Source organism: Malaya genurostris, chromosome 1, assembly GCF_030247185.1.
Source record: "Malaya genurostris strain Urasoe2022 chromosome 1, Malgen_1.1, whole genome shotgun sequence".
NCBI classification, from domain to species: domain Eukaryota; kingdom Metazoa; phylum Arthropoda; class Insecta; order Diptera; family Culicidae; genus Malaya; species Malaya genurostris.
Window position 1 is genome coordinate 116,942,388 of NC_080570.1, and position 26,144 is coordinate 116,968,531.

General features: G+C 38.7%; 3 protein-coding genes across 4 annotated transcripts; all 3 read left to right on the top strand.

Moving 5' to 3' along the window:
- Positions 1-371: 371 nt before the first annotated feature.
- On the top strand, positions 372-2,641 carry LOC131425564 (transcription factor grauzone-like). Its single transcript, XM_058587544.1, has 4 exons — positions 372-716; positions 801-971; positions 1,023-1,786; positions 1,843-2,641. The coding sequence occupies exons 2-4, from the start codon at positions 801-803 to the stop codon at positions 2,363-2,365; spliced, it is 1,458 nt and encodes a 485-aa protein (XP_058443527.1). The 5' UTR covers positions 372-716; the 3' UTR covers positions 2,366-2,641.
- An 11,948-nt stretch (positions 2,642-14,589) lies between these two features.
- LOC131425565 (PR domain zinc finger protein 5-like) lies at positions 14,590-16,674 on the top strand. Of its 2 annotated transcripts, XM_058587546.1 has the most exons (5): positions 14,590-14,820; positions 14,907-15,175; positions 15,234-16,092; positions 16,153-16,375; positions 16,437-16,674. In XM_058587546.1, exons 2-5 carry the CDS (start codon positions 15,032-15,034, stop codon positions 16,651-16,653), a joined length of 1,443 nt encoding a protein of 480 aa, XP_058443529.1. In that variant the 5' UTR covers positions 14,590-14,820; positions 14,907-15,031; the 3' UTR covers positions 16,654-16,674. The 2 variants fall into 2 exon arrangements, with proteins under 2 accessions (XP_058443529.1, XP_058443528.1); XM_058587545.1 differs by having other exon boundaries at positions 14,590-15,175.
- A 5,761-nt stretch (positions 16,675-22,435) lies between these two features.
- LOC131425566 (ubiquitin carboxyl-terminal hydrolase MINDY-3 homolog) lies at positions 22,436-25,837 on the top strand. The gene is made up of 5 exons (XM_058587548.1): positions 22,436-23,217; positions 23,495-23,956; positions 24,027-24,180; positions 24,238-24,535; positions 24,624-25,837. Exons 1-5 carry the CDS (start codon positions 22,906-22,908, stop codon positions 24,928-24,930), a joined length of 1,533 nt encoding a protein of 510 aa, XP_058443531.1. The 5' UTR covers positions 22,436-22,905; the 3' UTR covers positions 24,931-25,837.
- Positions 25,838-26,144: the final 307 nt, after the last annotated feature.

The window sequence follows — 26,144 nt, forward strand, 5'->3', positions numbered from 1 at the left end:
CGGTAAATTGCTCATGGACACTTTTTAATTCGATTTTCCTTCGGAGTGCCTGGTCGTGTCGTCGATACAACCGTATCCACCAGGATTTTTCCACAATGAAATTTTTGACATTTTCAGCGAAGATGAGAAGATGAAAACGCTCGGCTAACTTAGATACTTTGTTTTGTCAAATTGGATTTGAAAACCGTCACTGAATCAACGTAGTCAAAACGCTATGCGGGATGGTTTAGTCGAAATCTAAAATAGATCAACCCATACGTAATAAAACAGCGTTGCGAACAACCTACGAAACGATAGACGAAATAATTTTAGAGTGTACTGATGACATGATGATTGCTAGTATGTAACCCGTAAATAAACATTTTAATGTTTGATCCAGCCTCCTGCTATGACGTCATGAAACTGTGGCCAGCATCATTCTGCAAACACCAAAACAATGAAGAAGAAGTACTAACAAAAAATTGGATATTACAAACTACTTGTTTATTCAGTACCCTTTACCGCACTTCCCCGCAAATTATCGATCAGAATATCATCACTACGAGAAGGAAATTAAGATTTTACTCGATTTGAAATGCTCGAATGTTTGTTTACCATACTTTGAGCGCTCTGATTGCCCACCAAATGCCCCAGATGTTGGCTACGATAGCACTTGCTGGAGCGCCCTATCCTTGCCACCGGGCTGGTTTGATCCGAATACGTGTTTACATGGAAAGGTAAAGAAAAATAACAATAATTGTTGGATGATATTCAAGCATAGGAAAACTCCATAATTTATAATATTGTTCGAATGAAATAAGATGTCGCACATGGATGTTGAATTACTCGCTACTTGCTACATTTGCTTAGAACATACATCCGATCTGTCACCAATTGTCGACTCCGAAAAGACGACTGAAACATTAGTGAGAAATACCGAATCCGAGAACTCCTACCGTGAAACGGTGATTACCAAACATTTTTGGTTTGAGGTAAGATTCTACCTTTTAACGACTTTAGGAACTTCAGATCATTTATTTCAGATTGCAGATCTGGTAAACAGTTTGATCTGTGTACGGTGCTGGACTAAAATCGAAGAATTTCATAATTTTTATTGTGAAATTGAAAAGGCTCATGAAAACAGTTGTCAATTTACGTTTACTTCGGTTGAACAGGAGAAAAAAGTTGAAGTTACGGACATCGTTTTCAACGAAACACAACGTTTGGAAGAATCATCATCAGACGGAGTCGACTTTGGAAGTCTGGTCCAGGTACAGGTCAAACCTGCGACTTTGGAAGATGCATTATCAGAAACATCCACACCGAAGGTTAAACTACGAAATAGAAAGGAACGCAAACGTTATAGACCACGGAAGATGAAATTAGCTGATAGAATAGCTGAAGATGATGAATTGATTGCAAAATACGTGAATGCTAATTGCGATCAATGTTCGGCACATTTTCCTTCATTCAGCGAGCTCCAAGCTCATTCGGCAGCGATTCATAAACGCCGTGCTTATGTGTTTTGCTGCGACAAACGTTACAACCAAAGGACCCGCCTTTTCGAGCATGTTCTGCTGCACGTCAATCCGGAACATTACCAGTGCGACGTTTGCAAAAGAAATTGTTTAGACAATGAGAGTCTGAGACGGCACAAGCTTAAAATTCACACCCCAGACGACGAACGGGCCTTCAAATGTGAGAAATGTTCGAAGGCTTTCGTAACCGAAGCCGATTTCGGACTGCATTTGAACTATCATCTTGCAATGGAAAACAAAAAGTTCAAATGTGAGGAGTGTGAAAAGTGGTAGGTAATTTTCAGATAACATTGAGTTCATATTTAATTAGTAATTGATTCGGTAGCTTCGGAAACAAATCTCTGCTGAAATCTCATGTGCGGAATGCCCACGCGTCGCACTTCGAGTTCGTTTGTGATACGTGCGCTAAGGGATTCAATCAGCGGTCCTTGTTCGTACGCCATTTGCAAGAGCACAATCCAATAGCCACAATCGAACGAAGCCAATGTCCATTATGTTCACTCTGGATGAAGAAAAGCTATCTGAACAAACATATTCAGCGGCACAGCTCCCCTCGCACTCGTTGCGATCTTTGCGGCAAGGAATCCCCGAACGTGTTCGCCCATCGGAGTCACATGCGGTTTGCCCACTCGGGAGCGAAATTCACCTGCAACGTTTGTGAAAAATCCTTCAAACGTGCGCTAACACTGAAGGAACATTTGGCGTCCCACAGTGGAGCAGTTCTGTACACCTGTCCGCACTGTCCGAAGACATTTAACTCTAATGCCAATATGCACTCCCACCGGAAGAAAATGCACTTTGAGGAGTGGCTCGCCAACAAGGAACGGGTGCTTATCCGAAAGGAATAATCCCGGTCTTGCGTAAACTGTGAATAATGTTTAATCTGGGCCATGCTTCTAAATCAGTGCCATGTGTTTTTATGTCTCGTCTTCAACTCCTGTGCACAGCAGTTCTGCTTGATCTACTGGTAAGCGTAAAGTTCAAATCAATTTGAGTGGCACCATATGTATTCTGATGTCTGAGACGAATGCCATGTATTTGATAGCAAAACAATAGTGTAAAAGAGCAATGCTTGTGAGAGTGCCAATAAATGAATCGTTTTTAAATATAAAACGAAATCGAAACTTTTTTTTATATTAAGTTTTAAAAACTAATAACTCTTTAGGCTGGAATAAGGTTCTTACGTTGAATTTTGGAACGGACTTCTGAATCTAGTTTCAGAATTTAATTCATATAAATCGTTGCCGAATTCAGCGTACAGAATCATTGCACGGCTAGTACTACGATCCTACAGACACTAAGAATCCTTCCAGGTCGGGGTCGAACATACGACAACTACCCAAGCAACCAGAAGTTCCTCAATTACTTAAAAAAAACACTTTCTTGCTGCTTAAAAGTACACGCGGAACTTTTGAGAACTTGAAAGTACAGATAAAGAACCGCGTGAACTTTCTAGCTGCTTATGGAAACACGTGGCAATTTTTGACAGTTCGAAGTACAGATCAAGTTCCGCGTAAGCTTTCTTTCCGCGTAAGCTGCTTACGAGTGCACGTGGTACTTTTGGCAACAGAACAAGTTCCGCGTGAACTTTTTCGCTGCATAGAAGCTGAACAATGTATTCTTGAAGCAGCTTAGAAGTTCGTGTGGATAATTACTTAAAAAATGGGCTGCTTAGAATGCTATTGATGAACTTTGAGAGCCGCTTAAGCCAAATCAGTCCCTTTTATCCGAACTCTTGGTTAGTTGGGTAGCTTGTAAGACCAGCGCCCTGTGCATTGAACCACCAACCTGAGAACACGCACACTGGAATTACTAGTGCCGGAAGAGTAGTTTTTTCTGCTTTTTACTGACGAAATACCAGCTACGATACATCGCAAAACATGTTTAAATGACTAAATAGGATTCGTTAAAATATTTTAGTTCCTCAACACACAAAACGTCAAATGAAATAATAGATCTAATGTCGTTTTCGCTTGACAAAACTGAAACTGATCCATAATAGTTTCATCAAACAAACACTTTTCTCGAAACTGTGTTCGGTTCGCACTTAGCAACGGGGGTGTGAGCAAATCCGATGTAAAAAACGTGCTTAATCCACCTAGCAGTGAGATGATACCTTTTTTTTTTATCAATTCGCCTGTGTTTTTTGCATGAATATTCTTCGGTGTTTCAGTTTTCATGACATTATTCTAATGTCCGTCGTTTTAAGTGGCAATCTGAGATTATAATTACTCATTACTATGTAATGTCGAAACTGCAAATCGGATCGATTTTGAATCTAAAAGTGTGACAATCGATTGAACATTCCATGATATGTCGGAGTAAGTTGCACTTTAGAGTTTACGGTAATTTAAGGTACTTCCTGGGCCGGTATTCAGGAACCAGCATAACCCAAACCGATTCGTATGGCCATATGACGAAAAAAATGCAATAGTTTTGAGTCCAACCTTAAAGCTTTTCGGGATTGTCATCTTCTATATCGGTTTGAATTTTAAAAATTCATCACACTGTAATTCCAGAATCGGAAGTCAGGATTGGATAAAATTAATTATTTTGTATGGGACTAGTTTATTTTAATTTGAATTTTTGTTTCTGAAATTCGATTTGGCTTTTTTCAGAAAAAGATTGAGCTTTGAGAAACGATTCGATACTGGAACCGGAATTCAAAAATCGGCATGGCCAAAGTCAGATAAATTAACCTGAGTAGCTGTATAGTTTACATTTGTTTCAAAATGTTTGAAAATCAGTGTATCTTTGAGAAATCATAGTACGAATTAAATTTTTGGGTGACGAATCGAAAACTGAAATAAGTTTATTTGGTTATCGACTATCTAAATCTGCTAACCCGATAAACCTGATTAATTTATGTGAAATAGACATTTTCATACTAATCACATATCATCCTGTAGTTGCGGAACCACAGGTCGGAACCAAACATAATTCAGGAACCTTGTTTAGGAGCATACGACTTTTTATATGAATCTGATATCGCATTTGCTGATCTCGACGAACTGATTCGAATGGTATATTCGTGTTATGTTCTTCCAACAAGTAGTTTAAAACAATATAATTATGGAATTGCTTTCAACTCGAGAATTCTGCCATAATCTGGTTTACATATGCCATATTCGAACGACTATGTTGCCAAAAACGAACCGTGCTAAAATCGGTCCGAGGCAAAATGTCACAAAAAAGGATGCTGTACACAATCTTTTTGGTACGAAACAATTGTATGTAACAGTATAAAAACTCGTGATTCAAGTTGCTCCCAAGCATTGCTTTGTCATACAGCGCTCAAAACTCCTACTGCTGGAATAGGGGGAAAAGTCGCCAACACAAAAATGTCGATATAAAGATTGCTTCATTTAGAATTGGAACAAACTTTTGCTCATATTGTGGCGCTCCTGGTGGACGGATTTGGAAGCTCTTGGCGCCCACGTGTCGGGAATTTTGTCAGCTTCACGTATGATTTTTGACATTCCGAAAATCGACTGTACTTTGTAAACAATCAACATGGAAGCCGGAAGAAGGAAAAAAAATTGTGCACAGTTATTTGGAAAATCCATTGTGGTCTGCATCTAGGCTAGCTAAACAGCTGAAATTGCCCAGAAATACCGTATGGCGCGTTATCAAACGGTATAAGAAAACATTGACGACGATTCGGAAGCCTCAAGCCGATCGTCGGAGTCGAACTGACGACTGGAAATTGCGTGGTAAGATTTTGAAGACGATTAAGAAGAATCCTAATCTGTCGGACCGTGATTTGGCCAGAAAATTCGGTGCTGCCCATAGTACCGTGAGGAGAACTCGCACAGAAAGAAATAATGAAATTTACACGAGATGTAAATCAATAGTAACATGGAATAGACATGGGTTGAATCGTAATTTTGATTGAAAACCTTCATCGATGCAAAACTGAATTGGATTGCATTGAATTTTCAATTAATATAACTGTATCTTTCAATTAACGCTTATTTTGCAATTAAATTATATTGAAACGTACAGAATTGTAGAGTAATTTTATGTTTAATTACCTGCTCCAAATATGTGCATGAAAATAGATGTAAATTCACAAAATATTCTTATCTGTGCGACTCCGGGAAGGAATCAAGTCGTATCGAGCTAGCAAACAGCCAAATCGGACCATGAAACAGAATAGTGTGGTCAAAATTCGTGCTCGGAAACTATATGACCAGGTGCTGACCAAGTTCAACGGGTGTCTTCTGATGGACGATGAAACCTGTGTCAAGGCTGACTTCGGTCAAATCCCAGGTCAAAAATTTTACTTGGCAACGGCTCGGGGGGATGTTCCAGCCAAATTTAAATTTGTTTTTGCCGACAAATTTGCAAGAAAATTTATGATTTGGCCGGGCATTTGCAGCTGCGGCAAAAAACGAAGGTTTTCGTTACAAATAAGACAATGACATCGGAACTATACCAAAAAGAGTGTCTCCAAAAACGAATTTTGCCGTTCATTCGATCCCACGACCATCCTGTAATGTTTTCGGCCAGATTTGGCAAGCTGTCATTACAGCAAAGCCGTTTAAGAATGGTATGCAGAGAAAGTGGTCCAGTTTGTTCCGAAAAACCTTAACCCACTCAACTGCCCCCAGTTCCGCCCTATTGAGAAATACTGGGCAATCATGAAGAGGAGACTCAAGGCAAAGGGAAACGTTGTCAAAGACATCAATCAGATGACGACCTGGTGGAATTAGATAGCTAAAACGATGGACGAAGAAGATGTGCGCCGCCTACTGAGCCGTGTTACAGGAAAAATTCGAGAATTCCTTCAAAACCGTGACGAATAATTTTATCCGTATTTTTTCTTAAAAGTATGAAGAAAACGCTACATTTGTATAAAAAAAGATCTTGAATACAATAATAAATAACTGAAATACAGGCAATTGTCTTTGTTCCAATTCTATTTGAAGCAAGCTTTATCCGTTGAAAATAAACGGATTTTAACAATCTATGGCTTGTTGGATAGCTATTACCGTGCGGAATCTAAGTCTGGAAACATATTCTGTTTTCAAGGTTAAGTGTGACAGATGTAAAAAAAACTGAAAATTTTGACATAAAACTTCGTAGAACTCAAAAAGTAAACATCCGATCTCAAAATTATTCAATAGCGTTCTGGGTGACGGGGAGACCTTTCATTTGCGACTAGTTTGATCAAAATCGGTCTAGCCATCTCTGAGATCTCGACCTCTTAGTTGACAACACACATACAGACACACAAACATACACACACACGGACATTTGCTCAGTTCGTCGAGCTGAATCGATTGGTATATGACAATCGGTTCTCCGGGCCTTGGAAAATTTTTCTAAAGTTTGAGCGAATGCTATACCTATTATTTTGTGAGCTTATTCATTGGGTGACATAAGTAGTACATCGAGTTCCCCATTGAAAATCGAATTCTTAAATGTTGCAAATGATAAATATCTTATGTTTTACTAGTAATTATTGTTTTAGTATAAATTGAATGGAACAATGTCAAGATAATCACCCCTATTCTGTATTTCGATCGAATCGGATTCGATCGAGTGATGCTTTTGTATGAAAAACTCGAGCGCGATCGAGCTACAGAATGCAAAATCACCAACGAAAAAAAATGCAAAATCACAAACAAAATCGGGGTAAATTTCGTCTTATTTGTTTAAGTTCATGTATAACCTTATTTCCGTTCAATTTTCTTCAAGATAGCTGAACCGATTTCAACGAGCTTAGCCACCAGTCGTTTGAAAGCCACTATTGAGTAGGGATGGTACTCGGAAGGTAAAGTATCGATACCTAGGGTATCGGGATACCAAAATGTTGGGTATCGATACATGGTATCAAAAGGCAATAAAGTATCGATACCTGTAAGTATCAATTGATACTTGAGCAGCAGCAGGTTTTCCATAAATTTGTTGTGAAACTAGTATACGCATATTTCTTGCCACATAGATTGCATCTCGCCTTTCGTGACTTTTGGTCCACTTCAAAGAATTTCATATTTTACTTATTTTCTCAAAAAAATTCATATCCTTTATGTAAATACACGGATACTACACTAAAAGCCAATTCCTATTGAACATTTATTAGTTTCGTTGGTTTGTGCAAAAGCACATATTCTTTTTCTTCGGCTCGTCAGTGCTAATTTTGCGGTTTAAATTGAACTACTATTATTATTACCACGGGACCAGGGACGGACGGAACGGAAGCACCAGGCTCGCGCATGTATTGGTATGACGTGGACTAGCGCTCGTTGAAATTCGTACTCGAAAATCTCGCGTCATCCCACAGGCGCGCTGAGAGAGAGTGCAATGAGTGTGAAATATTGAAATGTTTGAATCCTCTGAGAGTATGGCCTTTATGTGCGTGTTTTGTTGATGGTTTTCGTTCATTTCTTTCAGTGCAAGAAGCGAGATTGTCGAGAACAAATTTCAACAACGGCTAGTCTACGTCATACCAATCCATGCACGAGCCTGGCGCTTCGTCAAATCCGAAGAAAAAAAAAAGTTCAATTGGGGACGGGTATTGTGGGATGGGTTAGTCGATGCCTTTCACGCAGCCCACCTGGGTTAGATTCCCCACCCTGAACATAGTCTTAGAAAGTTTTTCTGGCCCGAAGAGGTGAATGACCTCAAGGTTACAGTCTCTGTAATTGAAACAAAAAAAAATACGTCGTAATGGGAATTGACTTTAATCCGTTGCGATACTATAAGTATCGAGACCAAAAGTATCGATACTAACAGTATCGCTCTGATGCTATATCGATACCAAAAATACTCGATTCTTGAAAAAAAGTATCGATACCTCAAAGTATCGACTCGGTATCGGACATCCCTACTATTGAGCAATTGATCAAGTTCGAAGATCAAATGGATATCGCTTCTAGTTCTGGAGATAGCATTTTTTTTTCGAAACACTCGATTTTTCTGTACATGACAAAACCGATTTCAACAAGCTGTGGCTTGTTTTTATACAACTAAAACTTGTTCTAATCCACCTAGTGGTGTTATGATGCCTTTCTTATATAATTCATGTCTTAATTAATATTATTAAGTGATTCTTCAAAAAAATTAAAAACATTACTAGGAACAAAAAAGTTTGTTTGGGCACACATTAACATAACCTCATGTTTTAACAGATTGGCCCAAATGATTGGATTTTTTTCGTTTGCTCTAAATGACGGTTTAAGATTTTAAACACATCTCAACCTGTTGTTCTGCAACCGTAAGCCAGATCAGAACAAATGTGAAAAGCAGTCTGTTTTTGCCTTTCTTTATAGAAAAGTATTAGAATTGCTGGAAACCCGACTTTCAAACGAAACCTCGGAGACCAACCATGTTATATACAAGTCGACTCAGCTCGACGAGATCGGAAAATGTCTGTGTGTGCGAGCACCTTTCAACGAGTTTTGTACCGCACAATTTTCTCAGAAATGGCTGAACCGATGTTAACAAACTTAGGCTCGTTTGAGAACTACTATTGGACCATTGATCAGGATCGAAGTTTAAAGTGCTGTGACTTCTGGTTCCGGAGATATGGTATAAGTGACGTAATCGACAAAACACGTTGATTTTTACCGCTCTTATATATATATATATATATATATATATATATATATATATATATATATATATATATATATATATATATATATATATATATATATATATATATATATATATATATATATATATATATATATATATAAGGGTGCCAAAATTTTGGGATCACCTTTATTTTTGTTAAGCTTTAGTGCTCAAAAGTTTAAGCACCTCGAAAAAAGCCTTCATGCAAAATTTGAACAGAATCGGACATGTGTAAGGGGTGCTGCCCGGTGGTAAAGGTTTGACAATTTTCGATCTTGAAAAAGCACCATAGGGGGGAGTGCATGAAATTTCCAAAATCGAAAAAAAATTTTGATGCCGAAACTCTCAAAATTGCATGAAACGTCGAGATTTAGTGTTATCTCAAACAACAGTCCCAAAAAGTCGATTTTCTCAAAAAAAAATTTTTTTCGAGATGACACTAAATCTCGACGTTTCATGCAATTCTAAGCCTTTTGGCATCAAATTTTTTTTTCGATTTCGAAAATTTCATGTACTCCCCTCTATGGTGATTCAAGATATATGAAAATTCCACTAAGTGTACTGAGAAGGCTTTTTTTAGATTAGCATCACTGTTCTCATACAAATAGGCAATTCAAATGTCAAGCACTAGTTTGGAAAAATGATGCTGACTGTGTGACATAAACACTGAAGCATGCTTTTGTGAACTACTTGAATCAATCTGAATCAATTGGTGTCAAAATTAGTGTCCAAAATTATTCAATGAAGGTATGAAATATATTTTCATGAGACTGTTATGAAAGAAGAGAAAGGCATTATCACACCACTAGGTGGGTTAAGAAGGGTTTTTTCGATTAGCATCACTCTTCTCATACAAGAAGCAACGTAAATGTCAAGCGCTTGGTTTGAGAAATGATTATGAATATGTGACATAAACGCTGAAGCATACATTTGTGAACTACTCGAATCAATCTGAATAAATTAATGTCGAAAATGAGCCCAAATTAGTGTCAGAAATTGTCTGAATAAAAGGGCAAAACATATTTTGGATGAGACTATTTCGATAAAAGAGAAATGCATTACCCCACAACTAGGTGGATTAAGAATTGTTTTTCTTTTAATATTCGTAGATCCTTCTGAGTCTAAGTTTGTGAAAATCCACCCAACTGTCTATAGCTATAGCTGACATCGGTTCGTATGACCAGCAACTGGTATAACCTATAAATTGAAACAATTTTAAACCAAATTCAGAAGACATTTTGCGTTATTTGCATTATCGTTCTATATAACAGGTTGCAATTTCACACACTACCTTGTATTTGTTCGAGTCAGGAATATCGGATCAGAAAGAAAATACGTCTGGTTTGAACGAGCTTCAGACAACTAATGAGAAAAGTTTTATTTGTTACTCATAACTAACATATTGCTACGACACAATTAGTTTCCATGGCATGTTGTTATCGTTACTCTTCTAGAGTTGACCGTGGCAACGTTGTTCAACAGTATTTCAGGAAGCCGAATCTGAATAAAATCTAGTGCACTTTTTTAGTCCATTTACATTTTATCCCGCAACTCCCGAACCGGAAGTCGGATCCATATAAAATGCAATAGCAGGTTATAGGACTATACGATCTTTTGTTTGAATATGAGTTTAAGAAATTCGGTGAGCGGTCTCTGAGAAAATCGAATGCATTTTGGCATTAAAAACGCCTTACTCTTCGCTATACGGGGCCGGGTGTCAATTAAAAGTTTCAAAAATAGCCGCGTAACCTTTTTGTGTCATAATTTTGAACGTTAATAGCTCAGTAATGACGGATTGATATAATTTAACAACCAATCGATTCGGAAACTTTTAACTTAAACATGTATGACAACGTTGTTTCAGTATTTAAATAGCATACTATTGAAAAAATGGTTAGAGTGGATCTATGTTTTCATTCACCAATCCGAGTTTCACAAAATGACGAAAACTTCTTGTTCGACATAGGAGGCGTCATGCATAAAAAACACCGCATCGTTCTGCGTATGAAGAGAAATCTATAAATATATGCGGCACAATATTTCTTTGCCTAGTTGATGCTTACATGTGAATGAAACAAGTAGCTCGTCCAGTGAGCTGATGACTGGATTGTCGCTTTTGCATTATGTGTTGGTGAAATTTCCTGTTGTCTGGGCAACACCGTGTTCGCTTGAGTATCTTATATCTCGGTTGATTTTTCAAGACAAAGAGAAACTGTCACTTGCTCTTACGGCCTTCTGAAAAATCAACCGAGATATGTCATCTAGCTATTGAAGAACCGAATCAGCGTGTTTACCGATTCTTTTGAAATATCCCATGTATTTAGCAAATTTTTGGTCGATTAAGCCATTCGAAATGCCTTACTCTTCGCTACACGAGGCTGGGAGTCAATTTAAAACATGCAAAACTAATCGCGTAACGTTTTTCTGTCATAATTTTGAACGCTTATAACTCAGTCATTTGTTGATTTTTTTTTTATTCAAGAAAGTCATTTGTTGATGGTTTTATATAATTCAACAACCAATCGATTCGGAAACATTTAACATAAACTTATGAGCTAACTTCATTTGAATATTTCAATTGCATATCATTGAAAAAGTAGTTTGAATTGAGTATTTTATTTTGGTTCTCTGGTAACTATCAGGCCAATTTATAATTATCGGCGATAAATTTTTCGGATCTACTTTAAAGCGCTTGTTCCTCGATGATTTGTTGATGGATTTTCCTCATTTAAATAATTCGAAATCTTCAATATTGTACGCTTAAAAATGTTTTAATTTATCAACGGATCGGTTGCATACTTAAATCTCCATTCCCATACATGTATTCATCTTTTTCATTGAATGTGACTGTCCCACCAGGAATTAAAAGCTTCAAAAGATTAAAATTAAATTCTGAAACTTGTCTAAAAGCGGCCTCCTCGGTTGAGTAGTATAAATGAGTTCCACAGGCTCACATATACAGAAAAATTAGATGCAATATCATATAGTATCAAAGATAAACTCAAGGTAAGTTTACCTGCGATTTTACATGTATCGTTTGAATAGAAACCCTCGTAGAATTTGGTTAACCGCCAGTTTCAGTTCAATTATTATTTGCTTCAAAACAATAAGCGTCTGATGGCTCACGCGTTGTAATTATGACAATGTTCATTCATGTGTTAATAACATCAAGTTACAATATGAACAAAATTTCGGAATTTGGTTGAGTATCCACTCCGTATATTCCTAATGTGCCAAAGCGAAAATCAATGTAAGCAAGTAACTATTTTATGCGGACTGTTTCACATATTTTCTTCCTCGGATCGATTACCTGTTTATAAAATTAATGAGTTTGTAAGTTTTTCGAAAATTATCATCAGAAAATAAAATCGTTTCATTTGTGCAGGTTTAAATCTTTAGGTTGTTTGTATCTAAAATTGAGCTTACTTGAAACTTTGAATTAATCAAAATTGACTTCTAGTTAAAGGACGTTATTCAAAAACTTAACAATGTAAACATTTGTGGAAAGGGATAAAAATTGAATAGAATCAATTATCAAGAAAGAATCTATTTGTCAACTTTATCATTCGCTAACAATCTAAGCGCTTAAGCTAGAGCAAGTTTTTAATTAGTCAATTGAATACGTTCTTAGTTTAGTGTATCATCATCATTATCATCTTTATTTCTGTTTTTATTATGGAGACCCTAGAAACGTTTCATTTTTAATGTTATTGTGCTCGGTCGTGTCTTGAATACAACGTCGTCGATACAACCCTCTATTTTTTTGTTTGAATCTAAGTTGTGAATTTTGGTCCAGCTATCTCCGAGAAAATCTAGTGTACATTTTTGTTACATGCACACACACACACATTTTGCGTACTTGACGAACTAAATCGAATGGTAATGACACTCGGCCATCCGGGCGTCGTTTTAAAAGTCGAACTTTATAGTGATTCCATAGCCTTTCTATATGAACAAGGCAAAAAGTCGTTGATCAAGCTCTAAGTTCAAATGGAATGCACTTCTGGTTCTGGAGATAATCATATAAATGGCGGAAACGTACAAAGGCAAAGAAATAATGCAACTGAACTAATGACAAGAAAAAGAACAGGTTTTTATTCTTTTGTTTTCACAATTGTAAAAGAACCGTCTCTTATACGTGGTCTGATTTGACACATGTTACTTTTCGAAAAATGAAGTAAATTTGACATTACAAACATCATCTCTGGGTTAGTCCCGAGACTTTTTGAACACCGTGTTAAACATCGTAGACTTTTCATATGTAGTCTACGTTTTTTTGACGAAATACAGAAATAAATAAATGTAGTGTAACCTAATGCTACATTTTCATGCCGGAAAAGAACATTATTGTGTGATTTCTGAATTCCTGAAATCTTCAATATGCCATGTTCAACACGAAAACTTTCCTGTCTCGACTATGTCCAATAATAATAATAATGCAGATGTCAAACGTAGCAAACGATTGCTGTGATGGAGATGCACTGAATGGGCTAATGGTCACGGAAACGAGGCGAAATGTGGTAACTAATGGCGTTTTCGTTTTTAATTTGCACTACACCGGAGCAGTGCTACACTGAGGCATGAATAAACGAACAAAAATGACGAAAACATAAACAGTAACCATTGACTACAATAAACGATTCCATTGCACAGAGCTACACCAAACTTTTGAAGAGTGCTACACCAGTGGTATCGGAGCAGAAAAAGTGTAGCACTGGTGTAGTTCAATTGGTAAAAACGAACGGTTTCAGTGCAGCTTTCGCTACACCGGTGTAGTGCAATTTAAAAACGAAAACGACATAAGTTGTGGTCTAGAACCATACAATTATCATTTTACTATTTTTTACATTACTCTGTTACGTCGCCTAAAATTCCACAATATATAAAAGATGCTCATGAACTGTGAAGAATGTTTTCAAATACGGTTGGATTTGATGATTACAGGTAATGCATATGTGTAGGTATCAGTTTGCTGGTTTCATATTCGGTGGTAAATTAGATAAGGAACGATTTAGTAGCAACGACAAAAAAAAAGAACATTTCCATTACATTGTCACAATGTACGAGCATTCATCATGTTTGATGCGATCCTTGACAAAAATCTCTAAAAATCGATTACATTGTTGACTCGCTGAACTGACGATATTCCAGCTTCTGTCATGTCAAAAATTAAAATTTATGAATTCACCTGCACGATGACATTCTCAGAAAACACGTGCGGTCAGGCCCGTGCGCAGGGGGGGGTTTTGGGGGTTTTAACCCCCCCCCCATGAAGAATTTTTTTTAAATTAAGTTTCATGAACAATGGAGTACTTATTATTTTAAAGTGCAAATAATTTGACAAATTCATATTTTTTATCAATTTTTTTATCAATTTATAAACTGACATAATTTGAAGTGGATGAGGCGCCTTTTCGCCTTTTGGACACCCCCCATGGATGATTCCTGCGCACGGGCCTGCGTGCGGTCAATGCATCCGAACCACCCATCTGACACCGGTATGTGAGCACCAGCCATTTAAAAGTATACCGATTACGTTGAGCCCCTCGCGTTTCGAGCCCCAAACACTGCGATGTTTTGATACTCATCGCGACTCTCAAATTGTGAAAATTATCTCCACTTGATGACCCAAAACATTGTCTGCTGTATTTTAGGTAAACCGACAAGTTATTGTGAGAGAGCCGACCAAAAATTCACTAATTTTCGTGCACTAAACAAGGTAAACGCGTAAAACAAATGTATTACTGTTTGTTTGTTTACGTTGCAATCAGCTGATTTTGAAGTTCCGATTTTGATCTCATCAAGATGGCGTCGTGACAGGAGGCTGATCCGAACTGATCATGCGCAACAGTCAAACGGGTCCTTTTTCGACAGACAATTGAAAATGATTGCACATTTGGAAACTGTGCATAAATTCCAATAAGCGTACAATGGAACCTTATCGGCACGTCATCAATGATCCACATCAGTGTCGGCTATGTTTACGAGTATGCGACGACACCTTTCTGGAAAGTATCTTCTCCGAGAAGGAGTACAGTTTTGCCCATCAAATTTTCGAATGTACCTCGATAAGAGTGAGTATATTTTATTTTTGTCGTAACTCTTACCCTCAACAATCGATGTTAATTTCAGGTCACCAAGCAGGATAATCTGACCAAGATTTGTAAAAATTGCGCTGCGCTGTTATTCATCACCACCGAATTCCGGAACGCTTGTTTCAAAACGAACCGATTGCTGATGGAAGATTTTGTTATCTTAGAAGTGGGCGAGTGGACCGAGTCCGCTAATCAACGCACACTGCAAGATTGCTCGGAGTTAATCGTGATGCACAAACAACAAGTCGACTATCTGTATGCCAGCATTGTCCCGGACTCCGAGTCCTATCTAGCCGGATCGATGGAGATTGAACGTGAACTGTTCAATTCGGTTAGTACTGACAAGGAACATCGTATGACCCAGAAGGCGCGAGATATTGATCGAGGTGTTGACAATTTCAAAGACCTAGAACCAGAGGAACCCGATCCTGAAATTATCAAAGAGATTACCAAATTCTTGGAAGGGCAACAGACGACAGAATGCAGCGAATGGTGCCAAATATGTCAACTGGACATAACTACGGTACCAGAAGAATCACTTCGAGGGTTCAAAACGTATTTTAAGAAAATTTACAATGATAATCGACGGCTTTACATTTGCGAAATGTGTCAGTTGAACCTGGAACTGTTGGCTGTTTGGCAAGATCTAGCCCAGAGCAATAGAAACAAGTCAATTATGACTAAAGCAGCCTTCAAAATAAATGGAATTAAGGAAACACAACGACATTTGCTGAAGCAACTACAAAGACTGAAAACGCAACTGATGAGAACTAATGATAGAAAACCGGTTCCCAAAGAAACCAAAACAAACAAACGAAGGAAACAAATAACATGTCACCTATGTGGAAAACAGTACGACCACTGGAAACTGAAGGCCCATCTGAATGAGCATGAAGGTGAAGGCTTGTTTCTATTTTTAATTTTTCAATATGAACTGCTAACTTTCTTCCCCTTAGACAAAAGACCCTACGTTTGTGATCAGAGTGGATGTAACAGTGCATTCCGTGGATTGGATTTGCTGAATCGACACAAGAAACTGCTACACTCGGACTATTTCTATAAGAGCTGTCCGGTGTGTGACCGTAAGTGTAAAACACAGGGTGTCTATAAAACGCACATTTCTTACCACGAGGACCCAAAGCTACCCTGTGATGTTTGCGGAAAGTTGATGAGAAACAAGTAAGTTTTATTTGCTTTAACAAAAGGAGCTAATATGTCTGAAATGTTGTTTTTTTTTCAGGAGAAGCATGTGGAAACATATGAAGTCCCATGAAAGTATGGAGGAACGAAAGCATGTGTGTGATATATGCAACAAGCGGTTTGCCGTTGCCTATACGCTTCGTGTTCACCGACGAATTCACACACAGGAAAAACCATTTGCCTGCAATATCTGTGAAAAGCAATTCCAATACAATTGTTTGTTGAAAAATCATATTAACAGATACCACAACAAATAGACAGACACTATATATTTCAAATGAAGACTACCAATGAATTTATGTATGTTCCGAAACCTTAGGCGGCAAGGGGGTTTGCCAAAACGTTAAGTCACATAAGCTTGATTTTGATTCGAATTTTTCAGCTTTTATTTGTGACCTAGTCTACAAGAATAGTAATTACGTGAGAAAATTAATTATCGAGAAAACCGTGAGTTGTACTTCATTTCTCGCAAAATAAATTGAAAAATTTTCTGCTTGCTGCAATTATCCAATAAAAGTTCTGAATCAAAAACTTCTATGATAAATTAAAACCTTGATTTTTAGCTATATCTAGCAAACCGCATAAAAACTGCGTAAAAAAACACTATATTACCAGTATTACGTTTGCATTTAAAAAATCTACAAACATTGCCGATTTTTCATGGGTTTACCTTCACTCGCACTGACGAAACTACCCATGCAGCATCAATCATAGCAACCCATGAGTCAGCAGACAAAATTTGACAGCTCTATCAGTCGAATTCTAACCGTGATGGCAAAAACAGTGAAGCAACTCCGTTAAGAAGTGTGCGGCACATTGTGGCCGTTCCGGCATCTACATCATCTTGACACTATTAAAAAACAATAAGAAGAAAGACCGGACAAATATGGAACGTCATGCAACGGACGGCCGACGACCCAGAGTGACAAGAAGCTCCAAAGGAAGTTGAAGAGCAAGATCGAGGGAAAAGTGGGCACAATGTTCGATATGTAGGGAGGTCGGTGGAGCCGGCAAAACAGTGAAAAAGTATCTGGTGAACATGAACATACATGTCAGAATACAGAAATGTCCAGAATTCGCATTATTCTTCTCGATATCAACGGAAATTAATGAAATATTGTTACATCATTATCATAACTTTTTTTGGCATGTCTGATTAGGAAAATGATCATGCTTCTATTCGTCAACGATCACCCATTTTTGGAAGTATGTCTTTATGAATTACAGTTCTAAGCTGTTAATTTCATGTAAATGTGCGAGTATAAGTACACTTAAAACCAACTCTTTTTAAACATCGGGGCTGATATGACCTACCTTAAAACCGTCGTTTGAGTGCGAAAAAGGCACACATGCGTGATAACTCAACTAAGCAAAAGTTCAAATAAAAGGAACTGATTTGGTTTAACCCTTAATTGTATTGAGTCCCAAATATGGGACACACTACAAAAAGTTCTACAAAGCGTTGTAATGTATATTTTTTATCGATTGCATGATGTTCCATATTTGGGACGCATACTCAACTCATCAAAAAAAATCATAGAATTCCCTTCATATCGAAAGAAGTTAGCGGCATCTACCTGACACAACACGAGAATTTTGTACACAGCTGATTTCTGCGATTTTCAAAAAAATCCAGGAGCACTCTATACTTATGAAATAACTTTAAGTTTAATAAACAATGTCCCATATATGGGAAAGTCTGTTTTTTCACTCCTGAAGGGATAATTTTGTCGTGGATTTTTTTTTGTATTTTTCCCGTGTTCTGGACCACTTAAACTATAGGAAAAAAAAAATTCGGCTGTTTTTGAAAAATCATGCAATTAAGGGTTAAGCAGTTTACGAACTTCTAAGGTGCATTGTTCAAATTATATGCAACGAGCAAGTTCACACTTGTTCTGTACTTTAAAGTAGCTAAAAATACCACAAAGAAAAGTCTAGGCATTGCATTACTTTCGTGGAACTTGGACTTTCTGTTTCAACAGACTTCGCAGTCGATTCATAGCGTACAGGATCATTGCATGACTAGTACTACGACCCTATTGACACTGAGAATCCTTCCAGGTCGGAGCTCGAACGTATGACAACTGGCTTGTGAGACCAGCGTCCTATGCATTGAACCGCCAACCCGGGCAATGATTAAGGGTGAAGCAAAGACATCATCTTAGCAAGATATCCAGCTCTCACATTTCCCGATCAAATCATTGGCAACATTATTTTTTGCGAGAATGCTGCCTCATGCGAGTCCACATCTAATCTCGTACATAGAAGTAGGAGAGAGAAATGTCAAATTCATGCGCGCCGAAATAGCAGCACTGCGCACCCATACAATCGACATGATATGTTGAATGTGATGCCGTGCGATAGTGTAGCTGAACTGAAGATTGATTTCGCTCCAAGCTGACTGGGTCTGGGTGAAGCCAGAGAGAAAGGGACACGCGACGAGAAGCGAAGCGATGCGAAACTTGACAGATCGCACGGAGTCACGCGGCAGAGCTCCGCCCATTCAAGTTCAGCAGAAAAATGACAAGTATGTCAGAGTGAGTGTGATGTGATCGGTCAGTAGTCGCTTCGCAACGCATCGAGTTCGCTCTGGCATACTTGTCATTTTTCTGCTGAATTTGAGTGGACGGAGCTCTGACGTGCGACTCTGTGCTATCTATCAAGTTTCGCTTCATGTTGCTTGTCACTTTCTCTCTGGCTTCACCCTAAGAGTACCACACGTACTTTTTTTCAGTGAGAAAGTTCACTCGGAACTTGTTCTGTACTACGAACTATCAAAAATTATCACGTGTTCCCTGAGGCAGCGAGAAAGTTTACGCGGAACTTGAATTGTACTTTCAAGTTCTCAAAAGTTCAAGACGAATTTTGAAAAGGCGCCCCTTATACAGTCAGACGTTATCATGTCAAAAAATAAACAGATTTATTTTCAAGCGGAATATTTAAAAAATTGGTTGACAATTGCTTGATAGACATACTTTTTTGCGAACATGGCGAGTCCGCATCGAATTTCGTACATAAAAGTAAGTGAGAGAAATGTCAAATTCGTGCGCGCCAAAAAAGCAGCACTGCGCATCCATACACTTAGGCAAATTGAGTAGTGAAAATTATAAAGCAAATCTTATGATGCATAAAAATCACAATTTCATAAGATTTATATCAAAAATATACATCTATTCAATATACATCTCATCTATCACTATTATAGTTTTCATGCGAACAACTTATGAATTCCACAGTGTATGAGAGAAGTTATGTTTGTCGTAGAAATTTGGCACAATGTTCCTAAAAATGTCATATGAATTTCATAATGCGGTGTTAAGGACTGTACCAGAAAGTATGGACGCACTTTGATTTCGCTGTAAATAATTCACAAGTGTTAGATATTCAAATTTTATTCGATATACTGAAAATATTAGACAACAAGAACAGAATATTATTCTCAACATTTGCTACTTAACCATTGTAGACTAGCTGGCGCACCTTCTTGCAAACGTTCCTCATAAAATTCCGTACAGACTTCTTGGCGATAAGTTTTGACACTTTTTCCAATCTTTTTCGAACTTTTGAATGGTTTCGGCTGCCGAGACATGTTTCCTAAGATGTGCCTTCGTTAATGCCCAAAATTCCTCAATTGGTCGAAGTTGTAGGAAATTTGGTGGATTCATGTCTTTTGGGACGAAAGTGACAGTTTTGATAGTATACCATTCTACCATTGATTTCGAGTAGTGGCAAGAAGCAAGATCTGGCCAGAAGACAACAGGATCCTTGTGGCTTCGAATCATGAGTAGAAGTCGTTTTTGTAAACATTCCTTGATGTATATTTCGCTGTTCATTGAAGCAGTGGTGATGGAGGGTTTCGAAATCTTACCGCAGTTACAAGTTGCTTGCCAGACCATAGCTTACTTACCAAATTTTTCGACTTCAATCGATGTCTCGGACTGGTTTAACACTTGCCGTTCTCGCACCGTATCATATTGTGGTCCCGGAAAGGATTTGTAATCGAGTTTCACGTAGGTTTCGTCGTCCATGATTATGCAGTTGAAATTTCCAGCAAGAATCGTATTGTACAGCTTTCGAACCTTCGGCCTGATCGATGCTTCTTGTTTCGAACTACGTTTGATTCTTTCTGCTTCTTATAGGTTCGAAGATTCAAACGTTCTTTAGCACGAAGAACATTTGACTTCGAAGTGCCCACTTTTTTGGCCACATCCCGAACTGAAACCTTCTTCTTTTGCTCGAACGCCTTCAGTATACGTTTATCCAACTGAGGGTTAGCAGGACCTTTTTTTTTGACCCGTTTTCGGTTTATCCTCAAAGGTGTTATCCTCACCGAACTTCCTGATTGCATTTCGCAAGGCTTTTTCACTTACTCCTTCCATTTTTGCTATCTTTCTCAGTGACAATCCGCGTTCTGTGCACCATTTGAACACATTTTTTCGACGTTGTTCTGCTGAAAGTCCACGCATTTCGAAACAAACTAATGAAAACGAATAAACAACTGCACAAGTGGTTAGAGAAGAGTGTAAACAACAGGATGCAGCCATAAAAATTGACAGATTCTTAACCATTACGAAATGGCAGCGGTTTTTGGTTGCGTCCATACTTTCTGGGAAAGCCTTTATGATTCTCATACAATATTCTTGTGGCTAAAAATCATACGAAATCATTATGAAATTCCATATATTTTTTGCCTGAGTGTACAATTGACATGATATTTTCAATGTGATGACATGCGGTGGCTAGCTGAACTGAAGTTCGATTTCTCTCTAAGCTGACATAGTCTGATGAAAGTTTAAAGGGATTGAGCGGAATTTGGTGAGATTATTTCGAATTAAATGAGTTTATTTGTCTGAGTTAGATTTCAAACCTACACTCAGGCAAAAAATATATGGGATTTCATAATGATTTCGTATGATTTTTAGCCACAAGAATATTGTATGCGAATCATAACACCGCATTATGAAGTCATGAAAATTGGAATTCAATAAAAAGTCTTAAGAAATTCATACGACATTTTTAGGAACATTGTGCCAAATTTCTACGACAAACATAACATCTCTCATATACTGTGGAATTCATAAGTTGTTCGTATGAAAACTATAATAGTGATAGACAGTGCAGTAAAACTTCATTCAATTCAATTGAAGCTGCATGTGGAACACATTGACGATCTCTCCAGTGCAGTAAACTTCACTCTCTGACACACACAATGTTTGCTGACGGCCCGACCGGGCAGCATTCAGTTCATCACTCGTTTCTCTTCAATCGAGGCTCAGTTTAATTACCGTCAGTTGATCTCTTGAAGTAACAAAATATCTCTTTCAATAGTGTGAGAGCGGCCTTCAGATGAGGTTCATGTAAACATTCGAATTGGTTCAAGATAATAGATGAAAGACAAACCAGATAGCTGAAATATCAATCACAGAATACACATAAATTAATTGTTTCCTCCTTCAGTTTTCATTTTTAATACTGTACTCCATTTATAATTCTATTCGTTCGAATCTGCTTATTACCAAGAGAGAAGACACTACCAAGAGAGCTATACTACTTGGCACTTGAAACTGAGCAAGCAAAACTTCAAATGACTAGGTACGATTATTCAACTGAAGTTGAATTCTGGGAGCTTCACTTGAAAATGGCAGCAAAAGTCAAACGAATTAGTAGGGATACGCTCAGCGGATGGTCAGCGGCCATAAATTTTATTTTCATCTTATATTATTCGATTGAAAATGAAATTTTACCGCACTGGTAATATTGCATAAAGGTTTTTTTTTCATATAAATCTTATGAAATTGTGATTTTGGTGATTTTTTATGCATCATAAGATTTGCCTTATGATTTTCACTACTCAATTTGCCTATGTGTAGTTTACTTTCCAATGTAATATCACAAGATTTTTTACTGTGAGTTAGAATTTTTGGTAAAGTATCTAGGCAAAAATTGTTCTGGCTACCCTTCTGCCGACTAACGATTACGTCACAAAAGATGCATGTTTACTTTCGAAAGGACGTCTGACATTTCACAGATCTGCTGTCATCGTCATCGCGTACACAAGGGGACATTTTTGGAGAGAAAAAAATTATTTTCATTTTGTAAATTTGTGGGCTTCAACTTAAGTCGAAATATTATAGTACCCGATAAGGCAGTCAACAAAACGGGTAAATCAAGTAGTGCATCGTGGTGCGACGCGAAATCTGACTAAAAATCGAATTTTACCTATACCAAGCAAAGTTGGCTGCTGTAAAAAAAAATCGTTTTCTGGCAGCATAAATTTGGATGAAAAATCGGAACCGTTCTTGGTTTGTTTGATTGGAGAACTATAAAAAGCAGTGTGATAGCTTACGAGCCACCTTTTTTTTTCGATCGTGAAAGGCCAGTGTTTATCCGCAGCAGTGTTGGGGTTACTGTGCGAAGGATTTTTCATCCTCTGCCTCTGCGTCGCTCTGACGTTTGGCTATCTAAGGGATTGGATTTCGAAGGCCATCCGCGAGGGAAACGCCACCACCATGGGTGAACACTCGTTGCCGGGTCAGTCCGCGAACGAACAGCCCGAACCGGTGGCCCAGTCGAGCGAATCGGCCGGAACATCTGGTCAGCAGCAGGGCGTGCAGGATCTGCGCGAAATTTGCCAGCTGCTGTGGGGTTCCTCCATTCGGCAGGAAGTTTTCCGTCGCTGGTCCCAGGGGTTCGAGTTCAGCGAGAGTGAACCGTCCGCCCTGGTGCAGCGCGACGGGGGACCGTGCTGCGTAATCGCCCCGGTGCAGGCGTACCTACTGAAGATTCTGCTGATGGAAACACCTGGGCATAGTTTTAATGATGTAAGTGTGGAGTTTTGGTATGTAGGTGGATGGTTTTTTTTTGTTAGCTATTTTTACCAACCATGTGGACGAAATTAGAAGTTTATGCTGAGGGATAGTTTTCTAGGCAACAAATATTCTTGTTCTTTCAATTCCAGAAAGAGCTATGTGATGTCATCAAAACACAACGCTAAGCTCATATTCTTGGAAGTGGGTGTCGAATGGGAATAGATTTTTTTTTCAGTTTTACCCTATTATCTGAATTACACTTCCATTCATACTGTTGCATTCGTTTCAGTTAACGACGGATAAATGCAAAGCATTACTCATTCAAGCAATCTGTCAAATACTGACCAAGTGTAAATTGAGTAAGTATCGAGTTGTCAGTCTGAAGCCACGCCAACATTCACCGCACGTTGGCAGCACTGTTTGTCCGGAGCCGGAAATGGATGGCGATGCGGAGATGGTCGATGCGCTAGACACGCTTCCCCCGAACGACGAAGGCATCGAAGAAGGAGTGGAAGTGATGGTGGCGTCCGATTTGGTAAATCGGAATACGGCTGCCGCTTCGCCGGATACGGCAGAAGCTGGCAGGGCGATTACCACCGAACCGTGGACTCCGGAAGCGTTTCACGAGAGGCTAACCGTTACCGAACTGGAACGGATCGACGACGTGGAGAAGTATTACGCTGGACACTTTCAGGTGTTGGCCGACGAGTGCGGTGTTCTATTGCTGTTGTATACGGTTCTGTTGACCAAGGTAACAGTTTTTATTTTTGTTTCGTTCGTGGTTTGTGCATAATTTATTGTTTTTTTTTTGTTGGTTCCAGGGTCTCGATAACGTTCTGGGTGAAGTGTCGGATACTTCTGAACCCCTGATACACGGTACCTACGGTTACGGTAGTCAAGCTTTGATCAATCTAATGCTAACCGGACGTGCTGTTCCGTACGTCTGGGACAACGAGCAGGACGTCGGAGGTTTGAGTAAGTTCTCTCCTACTAGCATCCGAGACTGTAGACTCTAATAAACGATTTTCTCAGAGCTTAAAGGCATCACGCAACAGTCGGATATTGGCTTCATTACTCTGATGGAACAGATGCAATACTGTACCGTTGGATTCTTCTACAAAAATCCAAAGAGTCCAGTCTGGGTGATGGGATCTGAAACGCATTTGACGGTGCTTTTTAGTAACGAGAAAAGATTAGTTTCGCCGGAAACACCGAGTGAGGTAGCTCGGCGGGTGTTCCGACAGTTCGACACCGAAGGCAGCAACTTTATTCCCAGTCCACTGCTGCAGGATGTGCTATGCGCTCTGGACCTGGTTAGCGAACCGGAATAGTGAGTATGAAAGCACATTCTCGGCTTGAATTTGTGAACGAGCAACTTCCCTCCCCCAAATTAAACTGTTCCAATTTACATCTTTCAGTGTGGATCTAATGCGCAAAAAACTGGACCCCGAAAGTCTCGGCATCATTCTGCTGAACGAATTTATGTACGAATTCTTCCCAACGGAGAAGAAATCAATACCGGATACGTTCGATCTGCTGCACTACAACGGCATTCCCAACTCCAACTGCGAGAATCGGGTGCGGTACAGCAAAGGGCACGCGATCCTGCTGGAAAGTGATGTGCGTATGTGCAATCCATCGGATCCGATGCTGACCTGCCTGCAGACCAAGTGGCCCAACATCGAAGTCAACTGGAACGACTCCCGGACACCGTCACTGAATTGACCGAACGAAGTGTTGTTTTCGTTGATTGCATGTTAGAGAGCAGAGGAATTTGTTAGAACCCGGGAGAGCAACACGGGGCCCAAATGCTTTTATTCTTCTGCAACACACACATACAAATGCGACAAAGCGCTCGTTTTTTTGTTGCGCGTGTCGTTATCCCTTTTACAAATTCGGTAGCTTCGATAACAATCTCCCATTCCTCCCCCCAGAGTTACTGTTAATGGTGTACATTGTAATTCATTTTCTTCCATGAAATAATAATAACTCGGAATAACCAGCCCGCAGCAGTGGGCTAGGCTGCACAGACGAAGCCAGTCTCTATTTCGGATTTGGACCAAAACCAAAGCTGCGCAGGCTGGTTATTCACTTTACTCATACAAAAGCATACTTGACTCAAGTTCGTAAACACACACAGATACAGTTGAAGCAATCCATCACACAAATGCTAATAATCTCGATAGGTAAACTGGACCCAAAGTAGCTGATCTGCGATGAGCTATGTAGTAGAAAAGGATCACATTTAAAACAAATAGTAGTACCTACTAATTCACAGTTCGATTAATCGTCAGATAATTCCTCACAGCAGCAAAATACCGTAAAAAACCAAATAGTACATACTAACCCCCTAACCAAGAAAACAACAACAAAAACAAAAACCAAATCAGGCCGGAACCGATTGACACCGCTGGGAAGGATCCATATTGAAGTGACCTACGAATGTGAACACAGTGTAATGTGTTTTAGTTTATTCCTTCGCGAGCAAGAAGGGCGGCAAATGCAGCCAACGTTAATAAAGAACCGTAGTAGGAAATAAACCCGAGAACGAAATCAAAGATATGTACCGTGGAATGTTCGAAAAAAAAAACAAACAAAAATATATATATGAAAATTATTAACAGATACCCTATTCTTGGACTTTGGATTATTTCTCAGTGTATTTGAAAGAAAATTGATTTTCGTTAGAAAACATAGAGAAAATCCACCCAACAGTGGGAGTTCCATGCGGGAAGTTGACGGTTGAGCAGTTATTTTTGATCGAGTATTTAAAATTAAACAAAACTGTGGTCCATTCAAAAAAATTGCACTGAAAATAAAATGCTGTAAAGAGGTAATTGCAATACAGAAAACGTTCTTCGAGAAACACCTACTGCGTTCAACAATGTATTCAAACTTTTTATTGAGGTATTTTCTATGACTGAAAATAAAAAAAAATT